At 45.9% G+C, this 24,354-nt stretch overlaps 3 protein-coding genes across 3 annotated transcripts; 2 read left to right on the forward strand and 1 right to left on the reverse strand.

The window, feature by feature from the left end:
- Positions 1-170: 170 nt before the first annotated feature.
- Positions 171-2,155, reverse strand: nsl1 (NSL1 component of MIS12 kinetochore complex; the record flags this gene model as incomplete). The annotated part of the gene is made up of 6 exons (XM_084454014.1): positions 171-564; positions 656-723; positions 913-967; positions 1,248-1,378; positions 1,738-1,804; positions 2,003-2,155. 6 exons carry the CDS (start codon positions 2,153-2,155, stop codon positions 397-399), a joined length of 642 nt encoding a protein of 213 aa, XP_084310140.1. The 3' UTR covers positions 171-396.
- A 140-nt stretch (positions 2,156-2,295) lies between these two features.
- On the forward strand, positions 2,296-9,324 carry tatdn3 (TatD DNase domain containing 3). Its single transcript, XM_084453307.1, has 10 exons — positions 2,296-2,436; positions 2,641-2,673; positions 2,814-2,887; positions 3,172-3,256; positions 4,224-4,286; positions 6,232-6,341; positions 6,605-6,660; positions 7,145-7,257; positions 8,688-8,768; positions 8,872-9,324. The coding sequence occupies exons 1-10, from the start codon at positions 2,380-2,382 to the stop codon at positions 9,001-9,003; spliced, it is 804 nt and encodes a 267-aa protein (XP_084309433.1). The 5' UTR covers positions 2,296-2,379; the 3' UTR covers positions 9,004-9,324.
- A 1,735-nt stretch (positions 9,325-11,059) lies between these two features.
- On the forward strand, positions 11,060-21,870 carry flvcr1 (FLVCR choline and heme transporter 1; the record flags this gene model as incomplete). Its single annotated transcript, XM_084454015.1, has 10 exons — positions 11,060-11,722; positions 12,022-12,220; positions 13,103-13,243; positions 17,051-17,118; positions 18,561-18,664; positions 19,181-19,291; positions 19,979-20,084; positions 20,331-20,442; positions 21,237-21,304; positions 21,776-21,870. The coding sequence occupies 10 exons, from the start codon at positions 11,060-11,062 to the stop codon at positions 21,860-21,862; spliced, it is 1,659 nt and encodes a 552-aa protein (XP_084310141.1). The 3' UTR covers positions 21,863-21,870.
- Between the last annotated feature and the right edge of the window lie 2,484 nt (positions 21,871-24,354).

Consider the following 24,354-nt stretch of genomic DNA (forward strand, 5'->3'; position numbering starts at 1 on the left):
GAAGTCACATGACATTTACTCGACACCCAGAGTGTAGTTCCCATCATTCGCCATGCGAGGGCGCCATTGTATCACACTGAGGTCTAGGCTACTGCAACCCAAAGACGTCAGGCATAGCTCTAAACGGGTGTTTGTAAGAAGGTATTTTTGTTAAATGTATCAAAAATATGTTTTCATAATATTGTATAAGCCCATCAAATTGAAGAAAAAAATGAAGACTGAAGAAAAAATTAAGAATGTTTTCAAATGAACCAGGCTTATTCACATCCTTCTAAATTATATCACAAATATGTTGTTTAGCTCCATTGGTCAGGGAACAGCAGTGAGTCACATCTCTCACTCGGCCGGCCTCTTTGTGGGAGGAGCCTAACAGCCTCAGGCCTCCGCCACCACTCTTTAGATTGTCCTGGTGGCTCTGCCGATGGACGGGGGCAGAAGTGAGCACTGCTCGCTGGGCCAGCCCATGTGGAACACTTCCTGGTGAATCTCCTGAGACGCGAGAGACGGCCTCACGTTCAACACCTGCCTCAGCCCCTCTGCATGCTGCTGGAGGGCCTGCAGAGACTGGAGACACACACACACACATAGTCATTTATGGTTGAGGTGGAGTGAATGAGAGTGAATGGACAAAGAGGGAGACTGCCGTGTTAGTGACCTTCATCACAGAGCTGGCTTGTTTGAACATCCCAGGCACTGCTGCTGACAGCTCAGACATGATACCCTCTGGAAACACAACAGAGACAAAGACTTTAGTTAAAGTTTTTTTTATTTTTATCCAAGAATCTCTCCAGGGCAAATAAGGGAGAGAGTGAGAGAGAGAGAGAGAGAGAGAGAGGAGAGAGAGATCCCAGTCAGAGAGAGATAGAGGGAACAGAGAGGTTAACTGAAGGTAGGCTGTTTGCAGGTGTTCACCTTGATCCGGGATCTTCCCCACCTCCTGGGGCTTCACGGCTTGTTCGTACATCCCCTATAAACGACACCATAACGTCCATCAGTTTATCGACGCAGTCACACATGCAGCTCCAATGCATGGACTGGCAAAGTGTGAGATTAGGTTGTGGTAACTTGTAACACAGTGACATCTAAAGGCCTAACATTAGCGTTGTACAAACGACTACTATTTATAGTCATTATAATAAACTACCGTTATCACACCCATGTGATAGTGATACGAGTTCCAGACACACCAGAGGGACTAGGTGGATTGTGGTAACGTTAGCTATTCTTATTCTATACACGTGACCCACCATGAGCTTCCTCTCAGCCTTCAGGGAGCGTACGACATGGGGAAGGATCTCCTGGGGGCATTTGCGACGTTTCTTGGCGGTTTTCTCGATGTGCTCGTCCAGGAGGTTGTCAAGGGAAATGGACTCATCCTCTAGAGGGCGCAAGAGAAACAGAACTGCACTAACAACATCCCTGCTTCTGAACACCAGACAGACAGTTAGTGCTGTGGTGGGTGGTCAATAAGAGTAAACTGCTGGACATTTGATTCATTTAGTCTGATCAGGATATGTACTCACTAGCAACCATCTCTAATGTCTCCCGTCTCTCTGGCCAATCCACACCCTGCTGTCCTACTGAATACTGTGTTGTTAGTTAGACAGATTTCACATGCACGTTACTTTTGCATGCGTGAGGCAGATGTTATGGCTGGGAGACGTGGTGTTACCTGTCTAGCTAGCTAATTAGTTAGATAGTTAGATAATTAGATAATTAGATGACACCTGACCACACCTTCCGGAGCATCTTCCCACGGTTGTCCGTTGATCAGCACGTTGTCTTGAACTGCTGTCTCGAAGTTCTACAAAACATCAAACAAGATTAGCTAGCTCACTCATCGCATGACTGTAACTAGCTAAGCAGCTCGCATCAGTAATGGAAAGAAAACAAATCTAGCTACCTGCAAAGGTTGAGCATGTAAGCTATGATATGTAACTAACTTTGCTAACGTAACGTCAGCACTAACCTTAGCTAAAACGTAAACAATCCATTGACCCACCGTTAGCAACTCTTGCAGCAGCAGTTGCTTGGACTCCTCGGGTATCCCTGTTTGACCATCGAATGACTTCTTCAGCAGTTCTTTGTATTTATTAATTTGCTCTACAACAACCTTTTTCGAGGATAGCTTCACCCTTAAATCCTGTTCTTCCATAGTTGAAGCCTCACAGTTTTCGAGCTCCAAACCTAGCGCCAAATATTTCGAATGTACCAGGAAGCGGAAACGCATCACAGGTCCTACCGCAAAGATGTGTACGAGAAACAGTAAAATAGCTTTAAGGGTTCCGCTGCTCCGTAAACACCAACTCGGGAAAGACGGGATTGAATTGACAGCTTTGCCCACTACAAAACCCTCAATGCAAATTGTCTTGGATTTCAATGGATGGTGGCTTTGTTGACTGTCACTGCCACATCTCAGCACACGAATTTTTCAAGGTATGTTGTGGTCTGAGTAACGTGTATGGGATCGGAGTGCTGAGTAGGCTAGTAGCTAGTCTGCTTGTGTGATTTAGAATAGCATTACTGTAAGGATCAGGGGGGGTGCTTGTGACTAAGTGAAAAAATCTCACTCCACAACTTTTGGTCGAACTTGGCAGCCCTGCACTTGTAAGTTGACCTGTTTTATGTTATCCTCTACAGGACTTAGATGATGTAATCAAGAGAACCAACGAGGTAAACAGACATAGCACATCCATGGTTGCATAACATCAACATTAACAACAACAACAACAACAACAACAGCAATTACATTACACTTTTCATTGGCCCTACATAGACTTTGATTGGACAGTTTGTCATGTGTTATGTTTCAGGCCGGAGTCCAAACTCTCGTCTCCGTCACCGAGGAGGCCAGTGAGTTTGAGAGAGTTATCCAACTGTCTAAAAGGTTTGTCTCATTAAAATGAACAAATTCCTCAAACTTTGACAGCCAGTGGCTAAACCTGTAATAGTGGGTATTCAGATGGATCATACGGTTTTCAAAATAATATCCCTGATAGCTGGAGTCAATAACCATTGGATACATTTGCTCAAATGTTCCCAGGACCTCCAGCAGCTTTCTGACAGCAGAGCCCTCCCCACACTCTGGTGTTTTTTTCACACCAGGGAGATAGTCTTCTGTTTGTGTAGTATGTTGAGACTGGAGTGGCTGTTTCACCACTGTTCTCTCAGCTACCCAGAGCTGGTCGCACCATGTGTAGGACTGCATCCTGTCCAGGGGTGGGGAAGCCCAGAGCAGCGCAGGGTGACGCTAAAGGTAGGAAAACTCTGTCTCAGCCAGTGCCATGTGTTTCAACAGTTCATTGAAACACAAGTCTGGTTTCCAAAGGCGTGTAACAGAGGTGGTTCGGTGAGCCATGCTTGAGTGAGGAATAAGGTCTTTCTAGGGCTGGCTTTAGTTTCGCGGGTGGTTACAGCCTTGCGGTAGAGATGAATGATGACTGTGGCATTTAAGAAACAGAGGGCTACACAGGCGGAGCTTGTGGGCGGCATTGAGCGGTGAGGATCCCTAACCCTAACCCGACTCCACACTCACGGGGCTACTCTTTCAATCCTAACCCTAACCCTACTCCACGCTCACAGGGCTACTCTTTCAATCCTAACCCTAACCCTACTCCACACTCACAGGGCTACTCTTTCACTCCTAACCCTAACCCTACTCCACACTCACAGGGCTACTCTTTCACTCCTAACCCTAACCCTACTCCACACTCACAGGGCTACTCTTTCACTCCTAACCCTAACCCTACTCCACGCTCACAGGGCTACTCTTTCACTCCTAACCCTAACCCTACTCCACACTCACAGGGCTACTTTTTCGCTCGGCTCTCAAGAGACTCCCTGCCTCTCTGCTCAGAATCGCTCATCGCACCCAGATTTCCCCCCGACTTGCCCCCCCTGCCAACCCCACCCGCCAAAAAAACAAAAAGAGCTGCGTTGTATTTTGCTGCATCTTAATTTTAGCTTAAACACATACTTTCGGCCATTACAAAAAAAATAACAATAACAACCCAACTCAAATCAAACTTGAGGTAAATGTTTCTTAAACTGGTGGTGTGAGCGGTACCGGAGTGAAATGCGAGTGGGAGAGAAGGCCGACCCGCCGACTTTTCTAAGACCCGCTCTGCACTCTGTTCAAAATCCCCCCTCTCCGCTCGCACGCTCCCTCCCGGGGTCAGGAAAACACGCTAACTTCTCTCCAACCCCTGCTTTTGTTATCCCAGGATCTGGAGACTGCGTTGCCGCTGTTCTACAAGTACAGAGATGACATTGTAGCAGTGGGGGAGGTAGGCCTCTGTGTGTGTGTGTGTGTGTGTGTGTGTGTGTGTGTGTGTGTGTGTGTGTGTGTGTGTGTGTGTGTGTGTGTGTGTGTGTGTGTGTGTGTGTCAATCCGGACCTTGGTGAAATAATATTTGAAAAATCTGAGCTTGAGTGAGCCAGTGATCACATCACCAGACCCTGTAAAACTAAGTTTTATGGCCTGGCACGCAGTAATGTACACACACACGCACGCTAAAGAAGATGAACTTCCATGTATCTGTAACAATTATGTTTTTGTTTTTTTGCTGCATTGATTTGATAGAGGCCTGTTTATTTTTATGCATTTAACCTTTATTTAGACAGGTTATCTCATTGAGACACAGGGCCCCATTCTCAAGAGAGACCAGATCAGTTAAATAACAGTTGCTTATGTGAATGTGAGGGGTGTGGGTGCAGGTGCAAGCAGTGAAAGGTCACAGAAAGTCCAAAATAGATAGGACCATTATGGAAACGGAATACGGTTCAGGAAGATGTGGCAGACAGGAAGCAATATTTGAGGTGGGAACGGAAGTACCATTTAATAAAGAGAAAGGCAAAGTTGGCAACATGCCCAGAAATATGTGAAAGGGATTCTTATATTCACTAAGATAAGGCAATGCATGAGCTCACACCTTGGTTATTTGCGAGTATAAAGGAAACTGTCTCTGAATGTGTCTTTGTATTTTGATCCTCCAGTTCTCCGTCGATCAGAATGACCTGGAAGCTCGCTTTAAAATCACTCAAAAGTGCGTTGGTCTACCGGAACGTTTCTGTCACAGGCTACTTGCCCACCAAACCCTAGATGGACATCTTGTGGTCTAGAATTCATCCTCAACGTGCGCACACTCACACACTCACTGGGTCCCAACCCTGTGTCAGTGACTTCCAGATGATGTGACTTCTGTGAAGCAACAAGGATTATGCTCATTATAGCTTGAGCTCCTTTCGCTAATCTTAATGTGAAGTCTTGTTAGAATATCTTTTCAAATCACCAACGCTTCTCCTCGGCTTACACTAATACGCTGAAACGATCTCCACATGGGCTCCGTTTCAGAAAACTGCATCCTTTCTTCTATGCTAATTTTCTTTAGGCCATCTCTGATCTAGGGTTACGTGAAAGCATGCACTCGTCTAAAGCTGTTACCAATGCAGTCATGTCGGACCAGTGATCTCTCCAATGGAGGGAGGGAGGAAGGAAGGAAGGGAGGGAGGGAGGGAGGGAGGAAGGAAGGAAGGAAGGAAGGAAGGAAGGAAGGAAGGAAGGAAGGAAGGAAGGAAGGAAGGAAGGAAGGAAGGAAGGAAGGAAGGAAGGAAGGAAGGAAGGAAGGAAGGAAGGAAGGAAGGAAGGTAGGTAGGTAGGAAGGATATATCTCTAGATGCAGATAGTATTAGAAAAGGGCCCTGGGCTTTGGTCTGGAATGTGTGCCTGCCTTGGAGGATTGTTGTTTCTAGAGAGACTGGTTTCAGGACTAAGTCAACAACCTTACCAGTGAATCAGGCCACAGTGCGATCCCAGTGGGATGTGGAGCTCAGTCATGTGTTATTGTGCTGGAACTGCTGGGTGGGAGAGGAGGGGCTAGGGTTCAGCTCACTGGGGGACTGGCTCAGCCAGCTCACTTGTGGACTGGTTCAGCTCACTGGTGGACTGGTTCAGCTCACTGGTGGACTGGTTCAGCGAGCTCACTGGTGGACTGGTTCATCTCACTGGTGCACTGGTTCAGCTCACTGGTGGACTGGTTCAGCTCACTGGTGGACTGGTTCATCTCACTGGTGGACTGGTTCAGCTCACTGGTGCACTGGTTCACCTCGCTGGTGGACTGGTTCATCTCACTGGTACACAGGTTACTATTTACCAGGAATGACTCAAGTAAAGTTAGACATCGTCTTTGTCAGAACTATATCTTGTGATTGTATGAATCTCTGTGATTACAGATAGGACTAGACTTCACTCCGTGGTTCACCCCGACGTCCCAGCAGAGAGAGGAGCAGCTGGCTGTGTTCGCCAAGCAGCTGCAGGTGGCCAAAGATCTGGGCGTGCCCGTGTGAGTCCGCCACGGCTTCCCGTCGCACCGTCTCTGGCTCACGCCGTCGGGCCAGAGGAGGGTAGGCGCTAGATGAGACGTGGGGCCTCGGGAGAGACGTGGCCTTGAGAGTGAGATACGAGTGGGGCTTTATTCGAGATACGAGGGGGGCTTTATAGAAAGTCCTTCAGGAACTATCAGAATGCTAGCCTGTCACTTTTAAAATAGTTTCCCTCCCGTGTTGCAGACCCACACTGATTACATTTTACCTCCTATTCCCACAGGAATGTGCACTCCAGATCAGCGGCGAAGGTCACCATAGCCACCATGAAGGAACAGGGTGGGTCTCTCGTACCAGTATGCCAAAACACTGTCTCAGTGGTGTCAAATGGCATTTCAGCTTTCCTTTTACAGGGTGATTGTAAGAACAGAAGTCTTGTGATTCAGACCGTAATAAACAGCACTTCATGGCTCATAGATTATGCTGTTAGGTAACATGCATATGTCGGGGGAGGTCAGGTGTGTGTGTGGGGGGGCGCAAACGTGCAGTAAGTTCAAACCAGCAGAATGAAACGAGGAGAAATCTGCTACAGCCTGAGTTGAGTCATGGGGTCTGGTTCTTTGTGCGTTCCCACTCTGGAATCCCTAAGGGCGCAGTCTGTGCGAGAGGGCTGCGTCGTAAAATAGTCAAGTTCAAGCTGTTTAATTGTGTGTGGACATTTGAAATAACTCCCCCCGGACAGTGCGCCCTAATGAGGATGCGCCCTCGTGAGGCCTAGCTCTTAACGCAGATGGCACCCTAACGCCCCGTAACGCCCTCTTAGGTGTCAGTCAAGCTCTGCTGCACAACTTCGCAGGGAGGCCCTCGGTGGCCCTGGAGGGGGTCCAGGCCGGATACTTCTTCTCCTTCCCACCCGCCGTCCGCGCAAACACACAGGTGGGTCTACAGCCGGGGCGCTCAGATACAGCAGCTTCTTGCTGAGTGGAACCTTATGAGAAGACTAGATGAATTTGTATCAAAGTCCCCCGAAGTCGTGTCTGAACCCAGCACAACACGCAGTCATGGATCGATAGCGATACCTGGGTGGGCTGAGACTCAACTGTCTGATTCTTGCGTCCTCTGTCCTTGCCTCCTTCTCGAAAAACACATTGGAGGAGGGAGACCAAGGGGAGGGACTTCAGATCTTCTCCTCCAGTGCAGTTTGAGAACGAGGTGAGGGGAGAGCCCTCAAGGAATCGATGAGACTGATGAGACTTGGCCTTGGGTTCTTCCAGTCATTCCTTAATGTGATCGTACACCTATCAGGTCTCATCCAGTCATGTAGCTAACGAGAGTTGGCACAGCTACACCACTTCCTTATAGAGTTTTTTATCCATATCTGTACTGTATATATATAATCTTTACTGGGACTGGAATGCTTCAGTGTGCATTTCTGGAAAAAACATAAAAGTGTAAAAGTGAATGTGCAATTTGAACACAGGCACTGTAATGAGACCAGGGGGGATAGTGAGACTATTGTCAGCACTTATATTTAACTATTATATAACCACTGTGGACTGCAGATGTACAGAGCAACATATAACTGCATACTGTGCAGTTGTAGCTTGAAGCCATTAGCAGGGTTATTATAGTTTGGTGTATTCATTTCTATTTTGTTTTCAGTTGCCATTTCAAATTATGTTGAGTTACATTTACTTTCCAAAGTTGCTTTTTGTTTATATCCTTTTTATTTTCCATCATTCTGTCATTTGAGTTTTAGTAATTTTAGTGTACATGCGAGAAATGTGTTAGAGGTAACTTTATGTTTTGTTGTTAACAATGTTTCAATTGCCAGAGGAAGGCCACATGATGTTTTAAATGTAACTACATCGAATTGGGTAAAGAATTTGAAAATATAATGGTGCACTTGATCGATCGGAAGACAGAAACTTAAAAGAATAGTTTTTATTTTATTCCAGTTAGTTTTGGACCCCATGTTTCTAGTTTCAGTTTAGTTTTGTTCATCACAAAGGTTATTTTATTTCAGTTTAGAATCATAACTTTTGGCATGAGGCTTTTTTTGGGGGGTTGGGGAAACACTGAACAAGCAACATCACAAAGTGAGTCTGTACTGTCCATGGCCAATGACCTCGCATGTTTCAGAGACTGTTTTTGTTGGACAAGACCTGTTGTTTTGGAATGGTACTTGCTGGCAGGATGAAATGAATTGAGTAACAAGAAGCCTTTGGGAAATGTAGTAGAGTAATAAGTAGATCATTTTGCTCGAAATTTCATGTGGTAAAAAGTAAAAGTTGCTGGCTAGAGTGCAGTATCTAAGTTACTTTACACCACTAACTCGTAATACTGTGTAACAACCATTATAACAGAGAGACAAGCTGATCAAGCAGATTCCTCTGGAACACATCTGCCTGGAGACAGACTCTCCAGCCCTGGGTCCAGACAAACAGGTACTCTGCTGCCCCAGGCCCAGGCAAACGTGTATGTCCAGAGATGAGTATACATGAGGACTTATGACCTCTTTACCCCCCCCCCCCCCCCCCCACCCCTCAGGTGAGGAATGAGCCCTGTAACATCCGTCTGTCCTGTGAGTACATCGCCCAGGTGAAGGGCCTGCCCCCTCAGACAGTCCGGCAGGCCACCTCCCACAACGCCCTCAGGCTCTTCCCCAGGATCAGGAAGTGACACGACATGGGACAAGTGTAGCGGAGGTGGTTTAGAGCTGCGCTTCTAGGCTACTATGTGATAACTTTAATGAGAATTAAAGAGAGATATTGACCTCAGACCACAAGGAGGGCCTGATGGTAGTTGGTCAGCTGTCTCATCACAAAAGTCTGGTTCCAAACCACCTCCTCCACAGTAGCGAACACATCTTACAGATCCTTTTGACTTTGTGTAATAAATATGTCATATCACGCAAATGAACTGACTATGAAATAAACTGAAGCCAAGGGACATATTAGAGGGTACCACTTATATTATTGTATCTTATATTGAAACATGGTTGACTAGACTTCATGATCTATTTTAGAAATAGGCTCCAAGTTAGCTGGCGGGATTCTGTGGTTCAAACCAGATGTGCTTTGTCTGAAAAGAGGAAAAAAAGACGATTCAGTGTCAGAAATAAACAACATGGTTAATTGTTATATAGATGGTCATACTTTTATTTATTTATTTTTTAAATAATGCGTTTTACGCAGCAATTCCTTGGTTATACTCACAGCTCTCCTCGAAGTGTTTTCTCTGGGGGTATTTGTTGACATGTCCCACCCAGGCGGCCCTCGGCTCAGTTGTCACGGCCAACAGAGACTTGAAGTCGCAGGTATTCTGTAAATGACAGTCGAAATGCCTCCTCTCCGCGCGCTCCCAGAATTTACTGTCCGCCTCCACCCTGCACCACGTCTCTCTCCTCATGTTCAGCTCCAACAGGGCTTCCTCTTTGGGTCGGGACATGTTTGCTGGTTTCTCTGGTGACCACCAACAGCGGTCAACGGTCAAAAGACAACCTGTGGAAGAGATCAAATGAGTTTACCGTCCGGTTTCCATGGATCCAGAAACATGAGAAAGTAGCCTACAGGCCATGCGCATATATGCACACTGTGACGTGAAGTATTCGGTTATCATAGGCCTGATGCTATTGTTTTGTTTGTTTGTTTAATGACTATATGTTGTTCTTAGCACTAATATATATATATATAATATAATGCAATTTTAAAAACATTTGGCGACGTAGAAGTAGCCTATCACCTAACATTATACAATGTATTTATTTATTTATTTAGCCTACTTCAATATGCAATATTGTTAGACTATAACATTATAATGTATGATGTATATGTTAATTATGATTATTTAATTATGTTTCGTTATCTCAGTCAAATCAGTTAGTCCTTTAAGGCTAATAAAAACATATCGAGCCTATCTAGCTATCTAACTATCTACTGATGTGGATAGTTTCGCACCACATGGATTTGTAGGCTACTACAGACTAGATCGAGTGAGGATAACCAGATTTGGGTAAAACTAGATTAGGATTAGGCCAGACAATGGGAGGACCATGTGAGCCACATGTGACAATTTCTATAATGGTAATTGGTTGAGTGACAGCGTATCATTGAAAGATATGTTAATGACCATGATATATGATTGTGACATTTGAAACAGCCCCAAACCACTATACACTTTTCGGATGAAAATGTGGCCGGAGAGTGGACAATTGATTTCAGTAGCCTATAGGTTCGTATGGGTTGATTTGAAATCGGCCTGTGGACGTAAGAGGGTAAAAGATATAATTGTTTTAATGTTTCAGAGGCGCTATTGGAGCTCATTTGCACTTGCTTTCCGATACAGCAGCATACTCGTAGGAAACACAACACTTTCACGTGCTGAGCATCAAGGACAGCCCAGAAGAGACAGCCCTTCTATGGAGCGTTCTGATTGGTCGCCATCATCGGCAGGCCTCCGTGTGTGAGCTGTCTGATGAACTGTACTAGCCCTGCCCTACAAGCGGATCAGCACAAAAGCGGCACCGACACATTCATTCAGATCTGGGCAAGCCGTGCGGCAGGACCGGGAGACAAAGACCAGCCGACACGCTAGCGCGATAATAGATTCATTATAGAGGTAAAGAATATGTCAACCTGTTACATTAATGAAGGATCCATAAGCTAACGTTACTTTGAATAATCCTCGCCATAGACTGTAGGATTCTCTCTTTAGACGTAGGCGCATCATCACCGTCATGGTGGCCGGGGAGCTCGTGCAGGAGCATCTGCGCTGTGACAACGCACCTGACGTCGTCTGCAAGCCGCCGGTGCTCGCGGGAGTAGTGCCGGACGGCGATCGGTACCCAGATCTACCGAATGGAGCGGCGGGACTGAACGGGCTGGATTCGAAGGCGCTCGAGCGGGAGATCCCTCCCGACGAGAAAGAGGCGATGCTTCCTGGTGAGGAGAAATGCCTGGAGACCAAGCTTTACTGGCGCCGGTTCGCGGTGCTCGCCGTGTTCAGCCTGTACTCGCTCGTGAACGCCTTCCAGTGGATCCAATACAGCATCATCGCCAACATCTTCGGCCGCTACTACGGCGTGACCAGCGACAAGATCGACTGGCTTTCCATTGTCTACATGGTGGCGTACATCCCGCTGATCTTCCCGGCCACATGGCTCCTGGATAAGAGGGGCCTCAAGCTGACAGCCCTGATGGGCGCGGGGCTCAACTGCGTGGGAGCGTGGGTGAAGTGCGCCAGCGTGCGCCCCGACCTGTTCGGCGTGACGATGGCCGCGCAGGTGATCTGCTCCGTGGCTCAGGTGTTCATCCTCGGGCTGCCTTCGAGGATAGCCTCGGTGTGGTTCGGGCCCAAGGAGGTGTCCACGGCATGCGCAACCGCCGTGCTGGGTAACCAGGTGGGTGTGAAGGAGGACGTGGAGTAATAAGCAGCTTATTGAAGTATTACAATGTATACTGTAGCAGTGTGTTGAGATTGCCTGGAAGTCAGACTCAACCCGAATGAGTCAGACATGTGAGTCAGAAATTGTGAATCATAGTCTAATAGTCATTCTTGAGTGATAAAGTGAACGTATCGGTTGGGTAGCCTACATTAGGCCTATGATGCGCCGGGTGACCTATGACACCCAGGTGACAACCCTGGTTACAATAGCATTGTGTGTTGTTTTGTATTGATGTTATTGTTATTGTCTTGCAGCTGGGGACAGCCATTGGGTTCCTGCTCCCTCCCGTCCTGGTTCCGAACACGCTCAGCGAGCTGGAGGCGACGGGTCGGAACGCCAGCGGCGCCACGCTCAATGGGACGGAGGCGGAGGACCTGACGGGCCGGAACATCAGCGTCATGTTCTACGGGACGGCAGTGGTGTCCACGGTTCTGTTTGTACTGACTGTCATAGGTGAGCGGAGATGCGCAGATTAATTATTTCCGTGTCCGGGGTCTCTCTCTCTCTTTCTCTCTCTTCTCTCTCTATTCTCTCTCTCTATTCTCTCTCTTTCTATTCTCTCTCTCTCTATTCTCTTTCTCTTCTCTCTCTCTTTATTCTCTCTCTCTTCTCTCTCTTCTCTCTCCTCTCTCTCTTCTCTCTCTCTCTTCTCTCTCTCTTCTCTCTCTCTTCTCTCTCTCTTCTCTCTCTCTTCTCTCTCTCCTCTCTCTCTCTTCTCTCTCTCCTCTCTCTCTCTTCTCTCTCTCTCTCTCTCTCTCTCTCTCTTCTTTATCTCTCTCTCTCTCCCTTTCTCTCTCTCTAGAGGAGAATCTCCTGATTGGAGAGGTGAAAGTAGGTGCTTCTCTGTGTTTGTGTTCACAGCCTACAGTTTTGACCCATTCTGTGTGTGTGTGCGTGTATGTGTGTGTGTGTGTGTGTGTGTGTGTGTGTGGACATGGGCCATATGGATGTAGAGTAACATCATTCGGTCTCTGTAGCCCCCTATGCCTCAGCTCAGCATCTGCTGTGTGAACAGTACAGCACGCTTTCTAGTACACGGCCATGCCACTGTAGGCAAGGAGAGAGAGAGCATATGTCTGTGTGTGCATATACTGTTATTGCATGCATGAATGTATGTATGTGTGCGTATGTGTATGTGTGCCAGTGTACTGTATATTTGTGCGTGTGTGTGTGTGTGTGAGAGAGAGAAAGAAAAGATCCAGTGGAGTCATAGATACTGGTTGCTCCTGAAACAGTAAAAAATGAATTCTGCCGTAAACAGCCATAAAGGGAGCTGTAAGTGCATGACTGTCATGTGTCTGTACCATGATGTCCCCCCTCTCGCCCCCCCCTCAGTCGTAAAGGACCGACCTCCCCTGCCCCCCAGCCAGGCCCAGGCTGTCCTGCCCGATGGACCCCCGGAGGACTACTCCTACAGACAGTCCATAATCAACCTGATCAGGAACAAGCCCTTCATCCTGCTGCTCGTCAGCTACGGTAAGACCAGAGAGAGACCAGGAAGTCTTCCCAACAACAGTTAGTCCGCAGACACCGTTTCTAACTGTCGCTGTACCGACCAAGCAGCCTGCTAACTCACGATAGCTCATCCGTTCTTGGTACCGCGGATGATGAGCAGGGACTCAGGAACTATTTTTGAATAAATAAGTTAAATAAAACGTTCCAGAGAACAGAATGTGGTCAAAGAGATGCATCTTTAATGCATAGTTATTGTCTCCTGTACTATCTAAATAAATGTCAATATAAATATAAAAAACTACTGCTTGTAATACACTAAAAAATAGATTAAACATCTCATGAATCATCATTTTAATAAGCTCAATAGCTAAAAAAAAAAAGGTATAAATATTAGTTTACAGTCTGAATGTCATTCTGAATATGTATTTCAATATAAGGATGGTAGGATGGAAGTTAGTAGCCTAAGGATGGAAGGTAGGAATACAAATGCTACCATAGTAGTTGTTGGAGGTGTTGGTATGGAAGTTGAGGTGAATGCTACTACTGTTGTTATAAAAAGGATGTCTGTTGAGAGGATCACCCTACATTAACAGATCATCACTGCAGTGATGTAAGGGTTAACAGTAGTATTAGGGTTAACAGTAACCTTACCGTTAGAGTTCGGGTATATAACAACTACTACCAGTACTATTATAACTACTGTACATATACTGTAACTACTATAAATTCAATTGCTATTACTATTATAGCTACAAATATAACTTAGCACTACCAATAATAATAAATATAACGAAAGTAGTGTTACAGTACAAACAGGGTTAGAATTCAAGTAGACTAATGAGGGTGCTGATGCAAGTTAACTTAAGAACTATGACGCCTATAACAGGATATTGAATTCGATGACAAGCCACCAACATCTTTTTAGCAGTCACAGCTAGCTCAAGAATATGTGAACTGTCACCATAGCAACCACAGCGCAGCAGCTCTACAGCACCAAAGCACAGAACACACAGAATTCGCTGACTCACTCGCCATACGTTTTAATGGGGAGCGCAGTTGCCGAACAAATCGTCATACAGCGAAAACTATAAGTCGCACAGCTTAGATACTTACATTGTACAAATCAGCACAGTTGTGTGAACATTTCAATATTTAATATATGTATGAGCTGTTTAAACTGTAGGCATAGTGACAAGTTAGATAAAGGGTAAAAATGCAAAATTAACAGATCAAAAGTTAGAGTGAGGTGCCATACGTTTCAATAGGGAGCGCAGTTGCCGAACAAATCGTCATACAGTGAAAACTATAAGTCACATAGCTTAGATACTTACATTGTACGAATCAGCACAGTTGTGTGAACATTTTGATATATAATATCTGTGTGAGCTGTCAAAACTATAGGAGTGCCAGCAGTTTACATGTTTTTAGCAGTTTAATGTGTGAATATTTTCAAAGCAACTGCTGCCACCACGCTAAAAGCATAATGATACTGAACATTCCAAAAGCAGTTTCAAGCAGTTTCAATGGGACAAAAAATATTTTTAAAAGTTAAATGACTAAAAAACTATAAAAAATATAAAAAATCTGAATGGATCCCTGAAACAGCTAAACATCATGAACATTTTAAAGTTTGAATTAAGTTTCTAGCACAAAGTATGAAGAACTAGTTGAGGTTCAAAAAAGTGGGGAGAACTCAAAGAAAGAAAGAAATAGTTTGAATATCACAAGTTGGGCTAGCTTCTACAAGCTAGCCCAACTAATTAAACATTTTCTTGCTTGATCGTCTAGAATAGAATAGAAAGTTTATTTATCATGTGTAATAAGCCATCAAGAAAATCACTGATGGTTCACTGATCACGGATAGGTACATTGGAATTCTTGTCATCGCTTGACCTTACGGTATCTTATCAGTACTACTAATCAGTTCCTCATTCCAGTCCTGGGTACTCGACTAGACATTTAAGGTTCTCAAACTGGCAATTTACTATCCGTAGTCTAGTAGACTATCAGTATCATCCTCATCTTTTTATCCCATCCAATCATGGATGACTGTGTCTGTGTCTATGATATAGGCATTGCAATTAAATAACGTTCAAGTATACAGTTGTGCACAGTCAGTTGTCTATTGTATAGGCAAGAGTCAATTGCTATTGTCTATCGTATAGGTAAGGTGTTCAATTGCTCAGGTGTTGGCTCAATAACCGAGTGTACAGTAGAGGAGAGTCAGTTGTTGTCTAGACAAGGTACAAGGTGCTCAAAGTGTCAAGTGATCAGTTGTTGGGATTCACATGTAAAGTATAGGGCACCATTACGAGTGGGGACCTGCAACTTGTGAGTACTTACTGTATAGGAGACAATGGTTATCCATTCAAGACGTGGTTTATTACCCAACACATCTTCCCCGAGATGGCATTCATTTGATTGGTTGCTGAAAACAGCCAGGAGTGCGACCAAGAGAGCATTTGGGCGCCAGAAAATGTGTTTCAGATGTTTGTGTAGATCTGGGGGAGAACTACAATGCAGTCCTCAGAAAAACATTTTAGCGTCCAGTCTCCTTTGCCAAGCCACCTCGTTGGCTTATACCAGTTGCCATAGTTTGAATTTTGTATTAGCCTACACGCTGATACTTCAATAGCCAACAAAATGCATTAAGTTCACATTACTGACAGAAAACATACTAGTACCACACCTTTCCGGAAGCCAATACATTTTTTAACTACTCTGTGGCACACCAAGACGCATCCCCACCATCTTACGGATACGCAAGTGTTTCCTTAAACGCCCCCGTGTTGTTTTGGTAAACGTCCAATTTCCGATCACCACAAACACACAACTACCGTGGTGCCTAAACTAACTGTTTAGCCTGAGGGAATAGCCAGCCAGTCAGTCCCAGTCTCACCCCGCCCAGGGGCATACTTTTACATACTGTCCCCCCCAACCGGTTTGGTCACACTCACAGCTCATTCAAGCCTCACTGGTCCAGGACATCCAGAGAGCTTCATTGTTTATTTCTGCTTTGTTTGTTTGTTTCTGCATGATGTGCTTGGGTGTTTATGGTGTTAAGCGCTGCTGTGTTCATTGTTACGTGCTGGTGTGTTCACGGTGTTAAGCGCTGGCGTGGTCACGGTGTTACAGTACGTGCTGGTGTGTTCATGGTGTCTCGTGCTGGTGTGTTTCGTGGTGTTAAGTGCTGATGTGTTCATGGTGCTGGCGTGTTCACAGTGTGAAGTGGTGGTGTGTTTATGGTGCTGGTGTGTTCATGGTGTTAAGTGCTGGTGTGTTTATGGTGCTGGTGTGTTCATGGTGTTAAGTGCTGGTGTGTTCATGGCGCTGGTGTGTTCGTGGTGTTAAGTGCTGGTGTGTTCATGGTATTAAGTGCTGGTGTGTTCATGGTATTAAGTGCTGGTGTGTTCATGTTGCTGGTGTGTTCGTGGTGTTAAGTGCTGGTGTGTTCATGGTGCTGGCGTGTTCATGGTGTTAAGTGCTGGTGTGTTCATGGCGCTGGTGTGTTCGTGGTGTTAAGTGCTGGTGTGTTCATGGTATTAAGTGCTGGTGTGTTCATGTTGCTGGTGTGTTTGTGGTGTTAAGTGCTGGTGTGTTCATGGTGCTGGCGTGTTCATGGTGTTAAGTGCTGGTGTGTTCATGGCGCTGGTGTGTTCGTGGTGCTGGTGTGTTCGTGGTGTTAAGTGCTGGTGTGTTCATGGCGCTGGCGTGTTCGTGGTGTTAAGTGCTGGTGTGTTCATGGTGCTGGCATGTTCGTGGTGTTAAGTGCTGGCGTGTTCATGGTGCTGGCGTGTTCACAGTGTTCCGTGTTCCCTCTCTTTCCAGGAATCATGACGGGCTCCTTCTACTCCGTGTCCACTCTACTCAACCAGATGATCATGAGCTGCTACGAGGTACGAGGACGTCACATGACCCAGAACGTCACATGACCCAGAACGTTAGGAGAGATAGGATTGTGTTGACTATCTCAGGGGATAATGGATGACAGTAAAGGCTGCTTTCACTCCCCTGCCCTGACAACAATAACAGTTCCTAGGGAGAGACATGCTTTCAGTTTCATTTCATTTCAAACCTTTATTTATACTCGTAGAGCAATTGAGGTTTCCCTCACTTTCAATGCTGACGAGTTCACAAGCAAACACAAATAATAACCAATAATAAATAATATAAATATATATGTATAATATAAATAATAAATATACAATAAAATAAGACAACAAAGCAATAAATAAACAGGATCAAAAACAGTTACAGACCGATAAACAAATGTCAGAGGCCAGAAGGAAGCACTTCTAGTTTAAAAGTCTGTTCAATGGAGACAGGACAGGAGATAGATAGAGGGACAGAGAGGGAGAAAGAGAAATAATGTAGGAAACAGTGGAGAGATAAGAGGAAGTAATATGATATTATGATATTGTTGTTTTTCCATTTATCTTTTTTTATTTGTCTTTGTATTTTCATAAACAAAAAGGCACATCACAAGAAACAATAATTACAGTGACAACAACTAAAAAATCCACAACACAAAACAACACCGAAGACGATGACACAAACACTGACTAAACAAAAAGAGCAGAACACATACCACTACCACAACCGCCACTACAACAAAGGAAAAGGGGGGGGTTAGTCTGTCAGGGTTTTTAAAACCAAACAGCACATCCCTGACTGTAGCCACTGTTCATACATGCCTGCTACTCATCCTGAGAGAGTCAGTCTGGGCCTGGGGTGGGTGGGAGACAAACAGGATTCTGGGAACCTTGTCTATCTGTCTGTCTGTCTGTCTGTCTCTGTCTGTCTGTCTGTCTGTCTGTCTCTCTCTCTCTCTCTCTCTCTCTCTCCCTCTCTCTCTTTCAATTTCTCTTTCTCCATCCCTCCCTCTCTCTCTCTGTATCTCCTCCTTCCTTCTCTATCTCTCTCTCTATCTATCTCTCTCTCTCTCTCTCTCTGTTGACATACTGTATACTGTAATGACTGCTCTTTGTTCTTAGTTCCTAGATGCTTAATCAGCAGGATCTATGGATAGCCTTTGGTTGGAGGTCTGTGTGGTTGGGGTTAACGCCTACATACAGATATAGATTTGAGATTCCCAAGGCCTTTTGAAGGGTTTAGAGTCGGGAAACTCACTGGCACACTAGCCCTAACGGAAATGATCTCCCAGGGAAGTGTGGAGAACCTGATGTACTCACCTAATTAACCTCCGCCCCTCTGCCCTCTCTCCATGCCTCCTCTCCTGCCACCACGCCTCCCCGTCTGCACTCTGCCCTCCCTCTCTCCTCTCTTCTCTCTCCTCTCTCCTCTCTCCTCCCCCCCCCCCCCCCCATCCCGCCCTCAGCACCAGGAGCTGAACGCTGGCAGGATCGGGCTGACGCTGGTGGTAGCCGGCATGGTGGGATCCATCATCTGTGGCCTGTGGCTGGACTACAGCAAGACATACAAGTACGCACACACACACACACACACACTCACTCACTCACTCACTCATTTACTCACTCACTCACTCACTCACTCACTCACTCACTCACTCACTCACTCACTCACTCACTCACTCACTCACTCACTCACTCACTCACTCTCACACGCACACACACACTCAAACACACACACACACTCATTCAAGCACACACACACACTCATTCAAGCACACAAGCACACACAGGCACACACACACAGATAGGCCAACAGACACAAAGCCCAGACACACTCAGAGACTGATGTGCGAGGCCTCTTGGGGCGAGTGTGTGTTTGTGGTGTGTGTAGAGGAGCTGAAATACTGTGTGTGTGTGTGTGTGTGTGTGTGTGAGTGTGTGTGAGAGACAGAGAGAGAGAGAGAGACCCAGATCTGACCTGATGGGTCTGGCCTGAAACGCTAAGACGAATATTCCTAGATACCAAAACATGCTAACTTTGTGTGTGTGCATGCGCATGTGTGTGTGTGTGTGTGTGTCCCTCCAGGATAACCACTCTGCTGGTGTACGTGCTGTCCTTCCTGGGCATGGTGGTGTTCACCTTCACCCTCGACCTCAGCAACATCTACCTGGTGTTCTTCACTGCTGGGGTGTTGGGGTAAGCCTGGTCTAGTCACCACATCCATGAGTAACGGTGTATTCCAGTTGCCTCCGGAACCCAGACTTTCCAAGTTCCCCGACAGAAATGTAGTCTGGACGCCCACGGAACTGGGATTTACACCTTGGAACAAAGGGGAACCTCACCTACCCCGACCGGACCCGACCACAACACCGACCTGAAAATCAAGATGTCTGCTCTCTGCGCGTCAACAATAAGTGAAAGCTGTCGTAATACTGTTTATGGGCACGTCTGTCTTATTTGTGTCTCGTTAATCTCATTAGTGCTGTCCGACTTCTATCTGCGGAGCTACTGCTACGGTGTTTGTCGCGTGAAATACGACACGGTGCGTTGTTATCAACTGGTATGCGACGGCTAACTTGGCTAGAGCCGGTATTGCTAAGAAGGATCGGGCTAAAGTGGGTTTTTCCCCTCGTTGGTTCTGGAACACGGTGAACTCGCGTGTGGCGTCCGTCCCAACTACCGCGCCCAATTCTTACTTCCCAGGCAACTGGAATGCAGCGTAAGCACAGGATGTAATGGGGTGAGCCTGAACTAGTCACTCCCTCCCTGGGTAGGGACAGGGGCAGCTGGGTGAAACTGACCTAGTCACTACCCCTACATAGTCCAAGAGTAAAATAAGAATGACAACAAATCTGATGATCAAAACGGGCTTTGCTGTTACAGGTTCTTCATGACCGGCTACCTGCCCCTAGGGTTCGAGTTTGGAGTGGAGATCACCTACCCTGAGTCGGAGGGGACCTCCTCCGGCCTGCTCAACGCCTTCGCACAGGTATACCGGACACCCGGCCGTCTGGCCTGCGCTGATGTCCGTCCTGCTGTCAGTGCTGGGGTCTGTGTAGCCGTCTGTAGCTGTCTGGAGGATTTTAGCAGAGCGGAAAGCGATAAGAAGTGTTTCGGACGATCCGTACATCTGGTTTATCGATGGCGGATTGAAACAGTTCCCCCGTGGATGACTCATCCCAACATGTCGTACCGTAGGTCCGTCATCCTTCTCTTCGTCTCTCCTCTCCCTCAGTTCTTTGGGATTATCTTCACCTTAATCCAGGGGAGGCTGACCACAGATTATAACCCCCTGTCAGGGAACCTCTTCCTGTGTGCCTGGATCTTCCTGGGAATACTCCTCACAGGTCAGTCGTGTGTGTGTGTGTGTGTGTGTGTGTGTGTGTGTGTGTGTGTGTGTGTGTGTGTGTGTGTGTGTGTGTGTGTGTGTGTGTGTGTGTGTGTGTGTGTGTGTGTGTGTGTGTGTGTGTGTGTGTGTGTGTGTGTGATATACAATAATTGATTGATGGTATTGAAGAATCAATGGTCGGAGAATTGTAGATCAGATTCAACATTTATTTAGTACAACAGCATACAGATCTGGGCCAGACACAGAAAGGGGGGCGACTGGTTGCCTCATCACTCCGAGGCCCCTGCGGTCGATCGACACGGCTCTTCTCTGTCCCGGCCCCTCAGTAGTGGATCGAACTACCAGGATCTCCCCTCTGAAGCACCTATTGTATTTTTAGTTTGCTTTTCTTGCACTTTGCCTTCAGCACTAGATTATGCTCTTAGTCGCTTGTTTTAGAAAGGAGATGCAATTGTGAGTTCTGGCAAGTAATGCAATTATTTTAAGTCGCTTTGGATAAAAGCATCAGTTAAATGACTGTAATGTAAATGTAATGTAATCTCCTCCGGACACTGACCAGGACCAACTGAGGCATGTATATGACCTTGTGCTGAGAATAGTTGTGGCACTCGTGACAGAAAAAACCCTCTTATCAGTGTGTGTGTGTGTGTGTGTGTTTGTGTGTGTGTGTGTGTGTGTGTTTGTATGTGTCTGTGTGTGTGAGAGAGAAAGAGAGAGCGAGACACGTGCATAAGTATACCATGTTTTTCGTGTCTTGCGTGACAGTTCCCCTCGTCTGTTTTGTGTTTTCAGCCTTGATCAAATCCGAGCTGAGGAGGCACAACGTCAACATGGGCATCAACAGCAAAACCCTCACAGCAGTAAGTCACATGACCCCCTCTCAGATACCTCCTCCTTCGTACCGCAGGGAGGGAGACGACTTCCTGGCGCTATTAAGTATTTATCGCCCCCAACAGACTTTCAAAATAAAGGTCACTCCCAGTGGTCTGGTCTGTCACGTTGAAAGTCTCAAATTGAACCACGACCGATGTGCCCGACCCTGCCTGGGGGGTGTGGCTTGGTTGTTCAGTGTGTCCTGCCAACGAGTGGCCAAATGTTCTCAGGGCAAGAGACACGATACTCCAGGCTACCCCTCTGTTCTCCAGTTTAATCAAGCTGTCTTGTATCAATCCAGCCTTAGAGACGTGCAGTCTGGGTAATGGGGTGGTGTGTGGGGTTCCCGGCATGGAGGGTGGGGGGGACAGTGCCAAACTGTGAGGTTATTACCTGGGTTGGCGTCGGGGGACAGTTCCAGACTGTGATTAAAGCTATCCTTCTGTCCTCTGGCGCAGGTCCCCACTGAGTGCCCTTCAGACAAGCCCGCCAACGGCGTCTGGTTGGAGTCCTCTCTCAGCTTCTCCCACGAGACCTCGCTGTAACCCCCGGCGACAGCACACACAGAGACAGTCGAGATTCCACCACTTTTCTTCTTCTTTTTATTTATTTATTTTTTTTACACAAGATTCCACAGAGTGAATCGGAGGTCTACAGCACATCTCACCGGGCCCTGTCCAAGAAATAAACGCTAGCCCCTATGACCAGCCCCTTACTCCCTAGCCCTTCTTCACTGCTGCTCTCTAGCCTCATGCTCCCTAGCTCCTTACTCCCTAGCTCCTTGCTCCCTAGCTCTTCTAATCCCCTGCTTCCTAGCCTCATGCTCCCTAGCCCCTTACTCCTTACCTCCTTACTCCCTAGCTCTTCTAATCCCCTGCTTCCTAGCCTCATGCTCCCTAGCCCCTTACTCCCTATCTCCTTACTCCCTAGCTGTTCTAATCCCCTGCTCCCTAGCCTCATGCTCCCTAGCCCCTTACTCCCTAGCCCTTTACTCCTTATCGCCTGCTCCCTAGCCTCCTGCTCCCTAGTGGTTGTTTCTGTACAGAACCGACATCTCCCCAGGTTACTTGAAATCTCTTTCCTCTCCGGACTGTATACTGTAATGTGTATGAATGCTCATATGTTAGTGTGTTTCTTTAGCTCAGGCTATGATATTTGGCTTCATCTCACTACAATACCCACAGTCCTTCGCTCATTGCTGCTAGTTTTTGATGATCTACTGCTGTCTGTATGTCTCTACAATTCACACTTAATTCTACTCTTTTATGCTCTACTCCACTCTATTCTAATCTCTTTTCTATTCTACTCAACTGTATATTTTCTTTTCTACTTTATTGTCTCTGGGCATTACGGGGGTATGTTAAAACCCACTGAAGGCACATCACAGCACGTGTGACATTGTGGCTACTGCGATGTTGCCTCATGCTGCTTGACATACAGCTTCCTGAGCAGTAGTCCAACTGTATTCATTCTGTTCACAATACATTTGAGACCTCGTGTTACCCCCAAGTATGGACCAAACAGCTGTCGGCATTTTCTACCAGCGTTAGAATGCACAGCGCATACAGTGCACAAACGCACAAAAGCGCACAATCAGCTTTTTTGTTTTCTACTCAACGCATGCTACATGTTATTTATAACTGTGTTAAGTACTGTATTACACAGAGGGAGGTGTCTCATCTGAGAGCCTCCTTTATTTACGGGGAGGTTTCAAAATGATTACGGAGCACCATCGCCACCTAGTGGGCTGATGTTAAACAACAAGACAAGTAGTGAGGACAATGAAGCACAAACAGGAATGAATGACAGAAGTAAAATACAATCCAAATATCCACAACCTTTTACAATGAATGGGTTCCAACTAGCCTATAACCTGATGTCATTGTGTAGCCTAAAAGCACGTCAAAATCTTTCTCAATGGATACTCATAACACATTTTCTGTACAGTTGTAGGCTGTCACCTGTGGCTTTGCGACCATCTCAAACTCCATTTTTGCTTCTTGATGGTTTCTGTATGCAATAATTTAGTGTATAATTGATGTTCAGCAAAGCTGATGTTCTTACTTTGCTTCTCAAATGTATAGATATTTATTTTGTTTCAATTTGAAAACCGCAAATATTTTACTGATGCATTCCTTTCTTTTAATCTAACGATGGAAGAACTATATGAACATAGCATTCCATTATTATTCCATTGCTCGTTATAATTTATAGTACTGTATTTATTTATTTGTTAAAATGTAATGTAATGTTATTCTATTTATCAACCTTGGCAAATAATTACTAAATTATAGTCTTATAGTTGTCAAACTAAACTGAGTTGTACTTACACTCCTAAAACTAATTTAACAGTTGCTCTGATATGTGAATGTGTTTATGCAATACAATATTACTTTGGGAGCACTTAGTATGTGACTTCATGATTTGAATGGAGCTATAGGCCTACATCAAAGTCAGTGCCAATCCTGGTATTGTGAGGCTATGAATGGAGTAAGCTGGGCCTGTGCCCACAATCATTATAGCACCTCACTGGTTTGAATGTCTACTGAATGTCTACTGTATCTGACAACACCGCAAATTGGATTATGCACTTACCTGTGCACCAATATTGCACAATATTTCCAGATTTCTGTAAGTTTGTCTAATGTACTAGCTAGTTTGCTGTGGAGCCTATGGTGGCTCACAAGGGCACACACTAAAGACTGCTGTGAAGAGTATTCCATGTTCGGAATGGAGACATGCTCTTGATGCTGTACTGATCATCCTCCCACAACCAAAAACGGTGGGTAGAATCCCAACAATAAAATACTTCTACTCCAAGTACATGTTCACATTTTGTTGTTTTTCTAGTCATGTGGCAGACACTTGGCGCACTGTTTTTGTGTTCAAGTGACTCATTTCAGTGCTCTCGAGAGTGTATTTTAAAGAATCTTGCAAGAAGTGTTTGGAGAAAGACAAGTTCACTAAATGCGCTGCAGCTGAGAAAGAGACGTTTTGGTCCGGAAGGGGGCATGCTGGGCTAAGTATGGGAGCAATC

Source organism: Borostomias antarcticus, assembly GCF_949987555.1.
Source record: "Borostomias antarcticus genome assembly, chromosome: 19".
NCBI lineage: Eukaryota > Metazoa > Chordata > Actinopteri > Stomiiformes > Stomiidae > Borostomias > Borostomias antarcticus.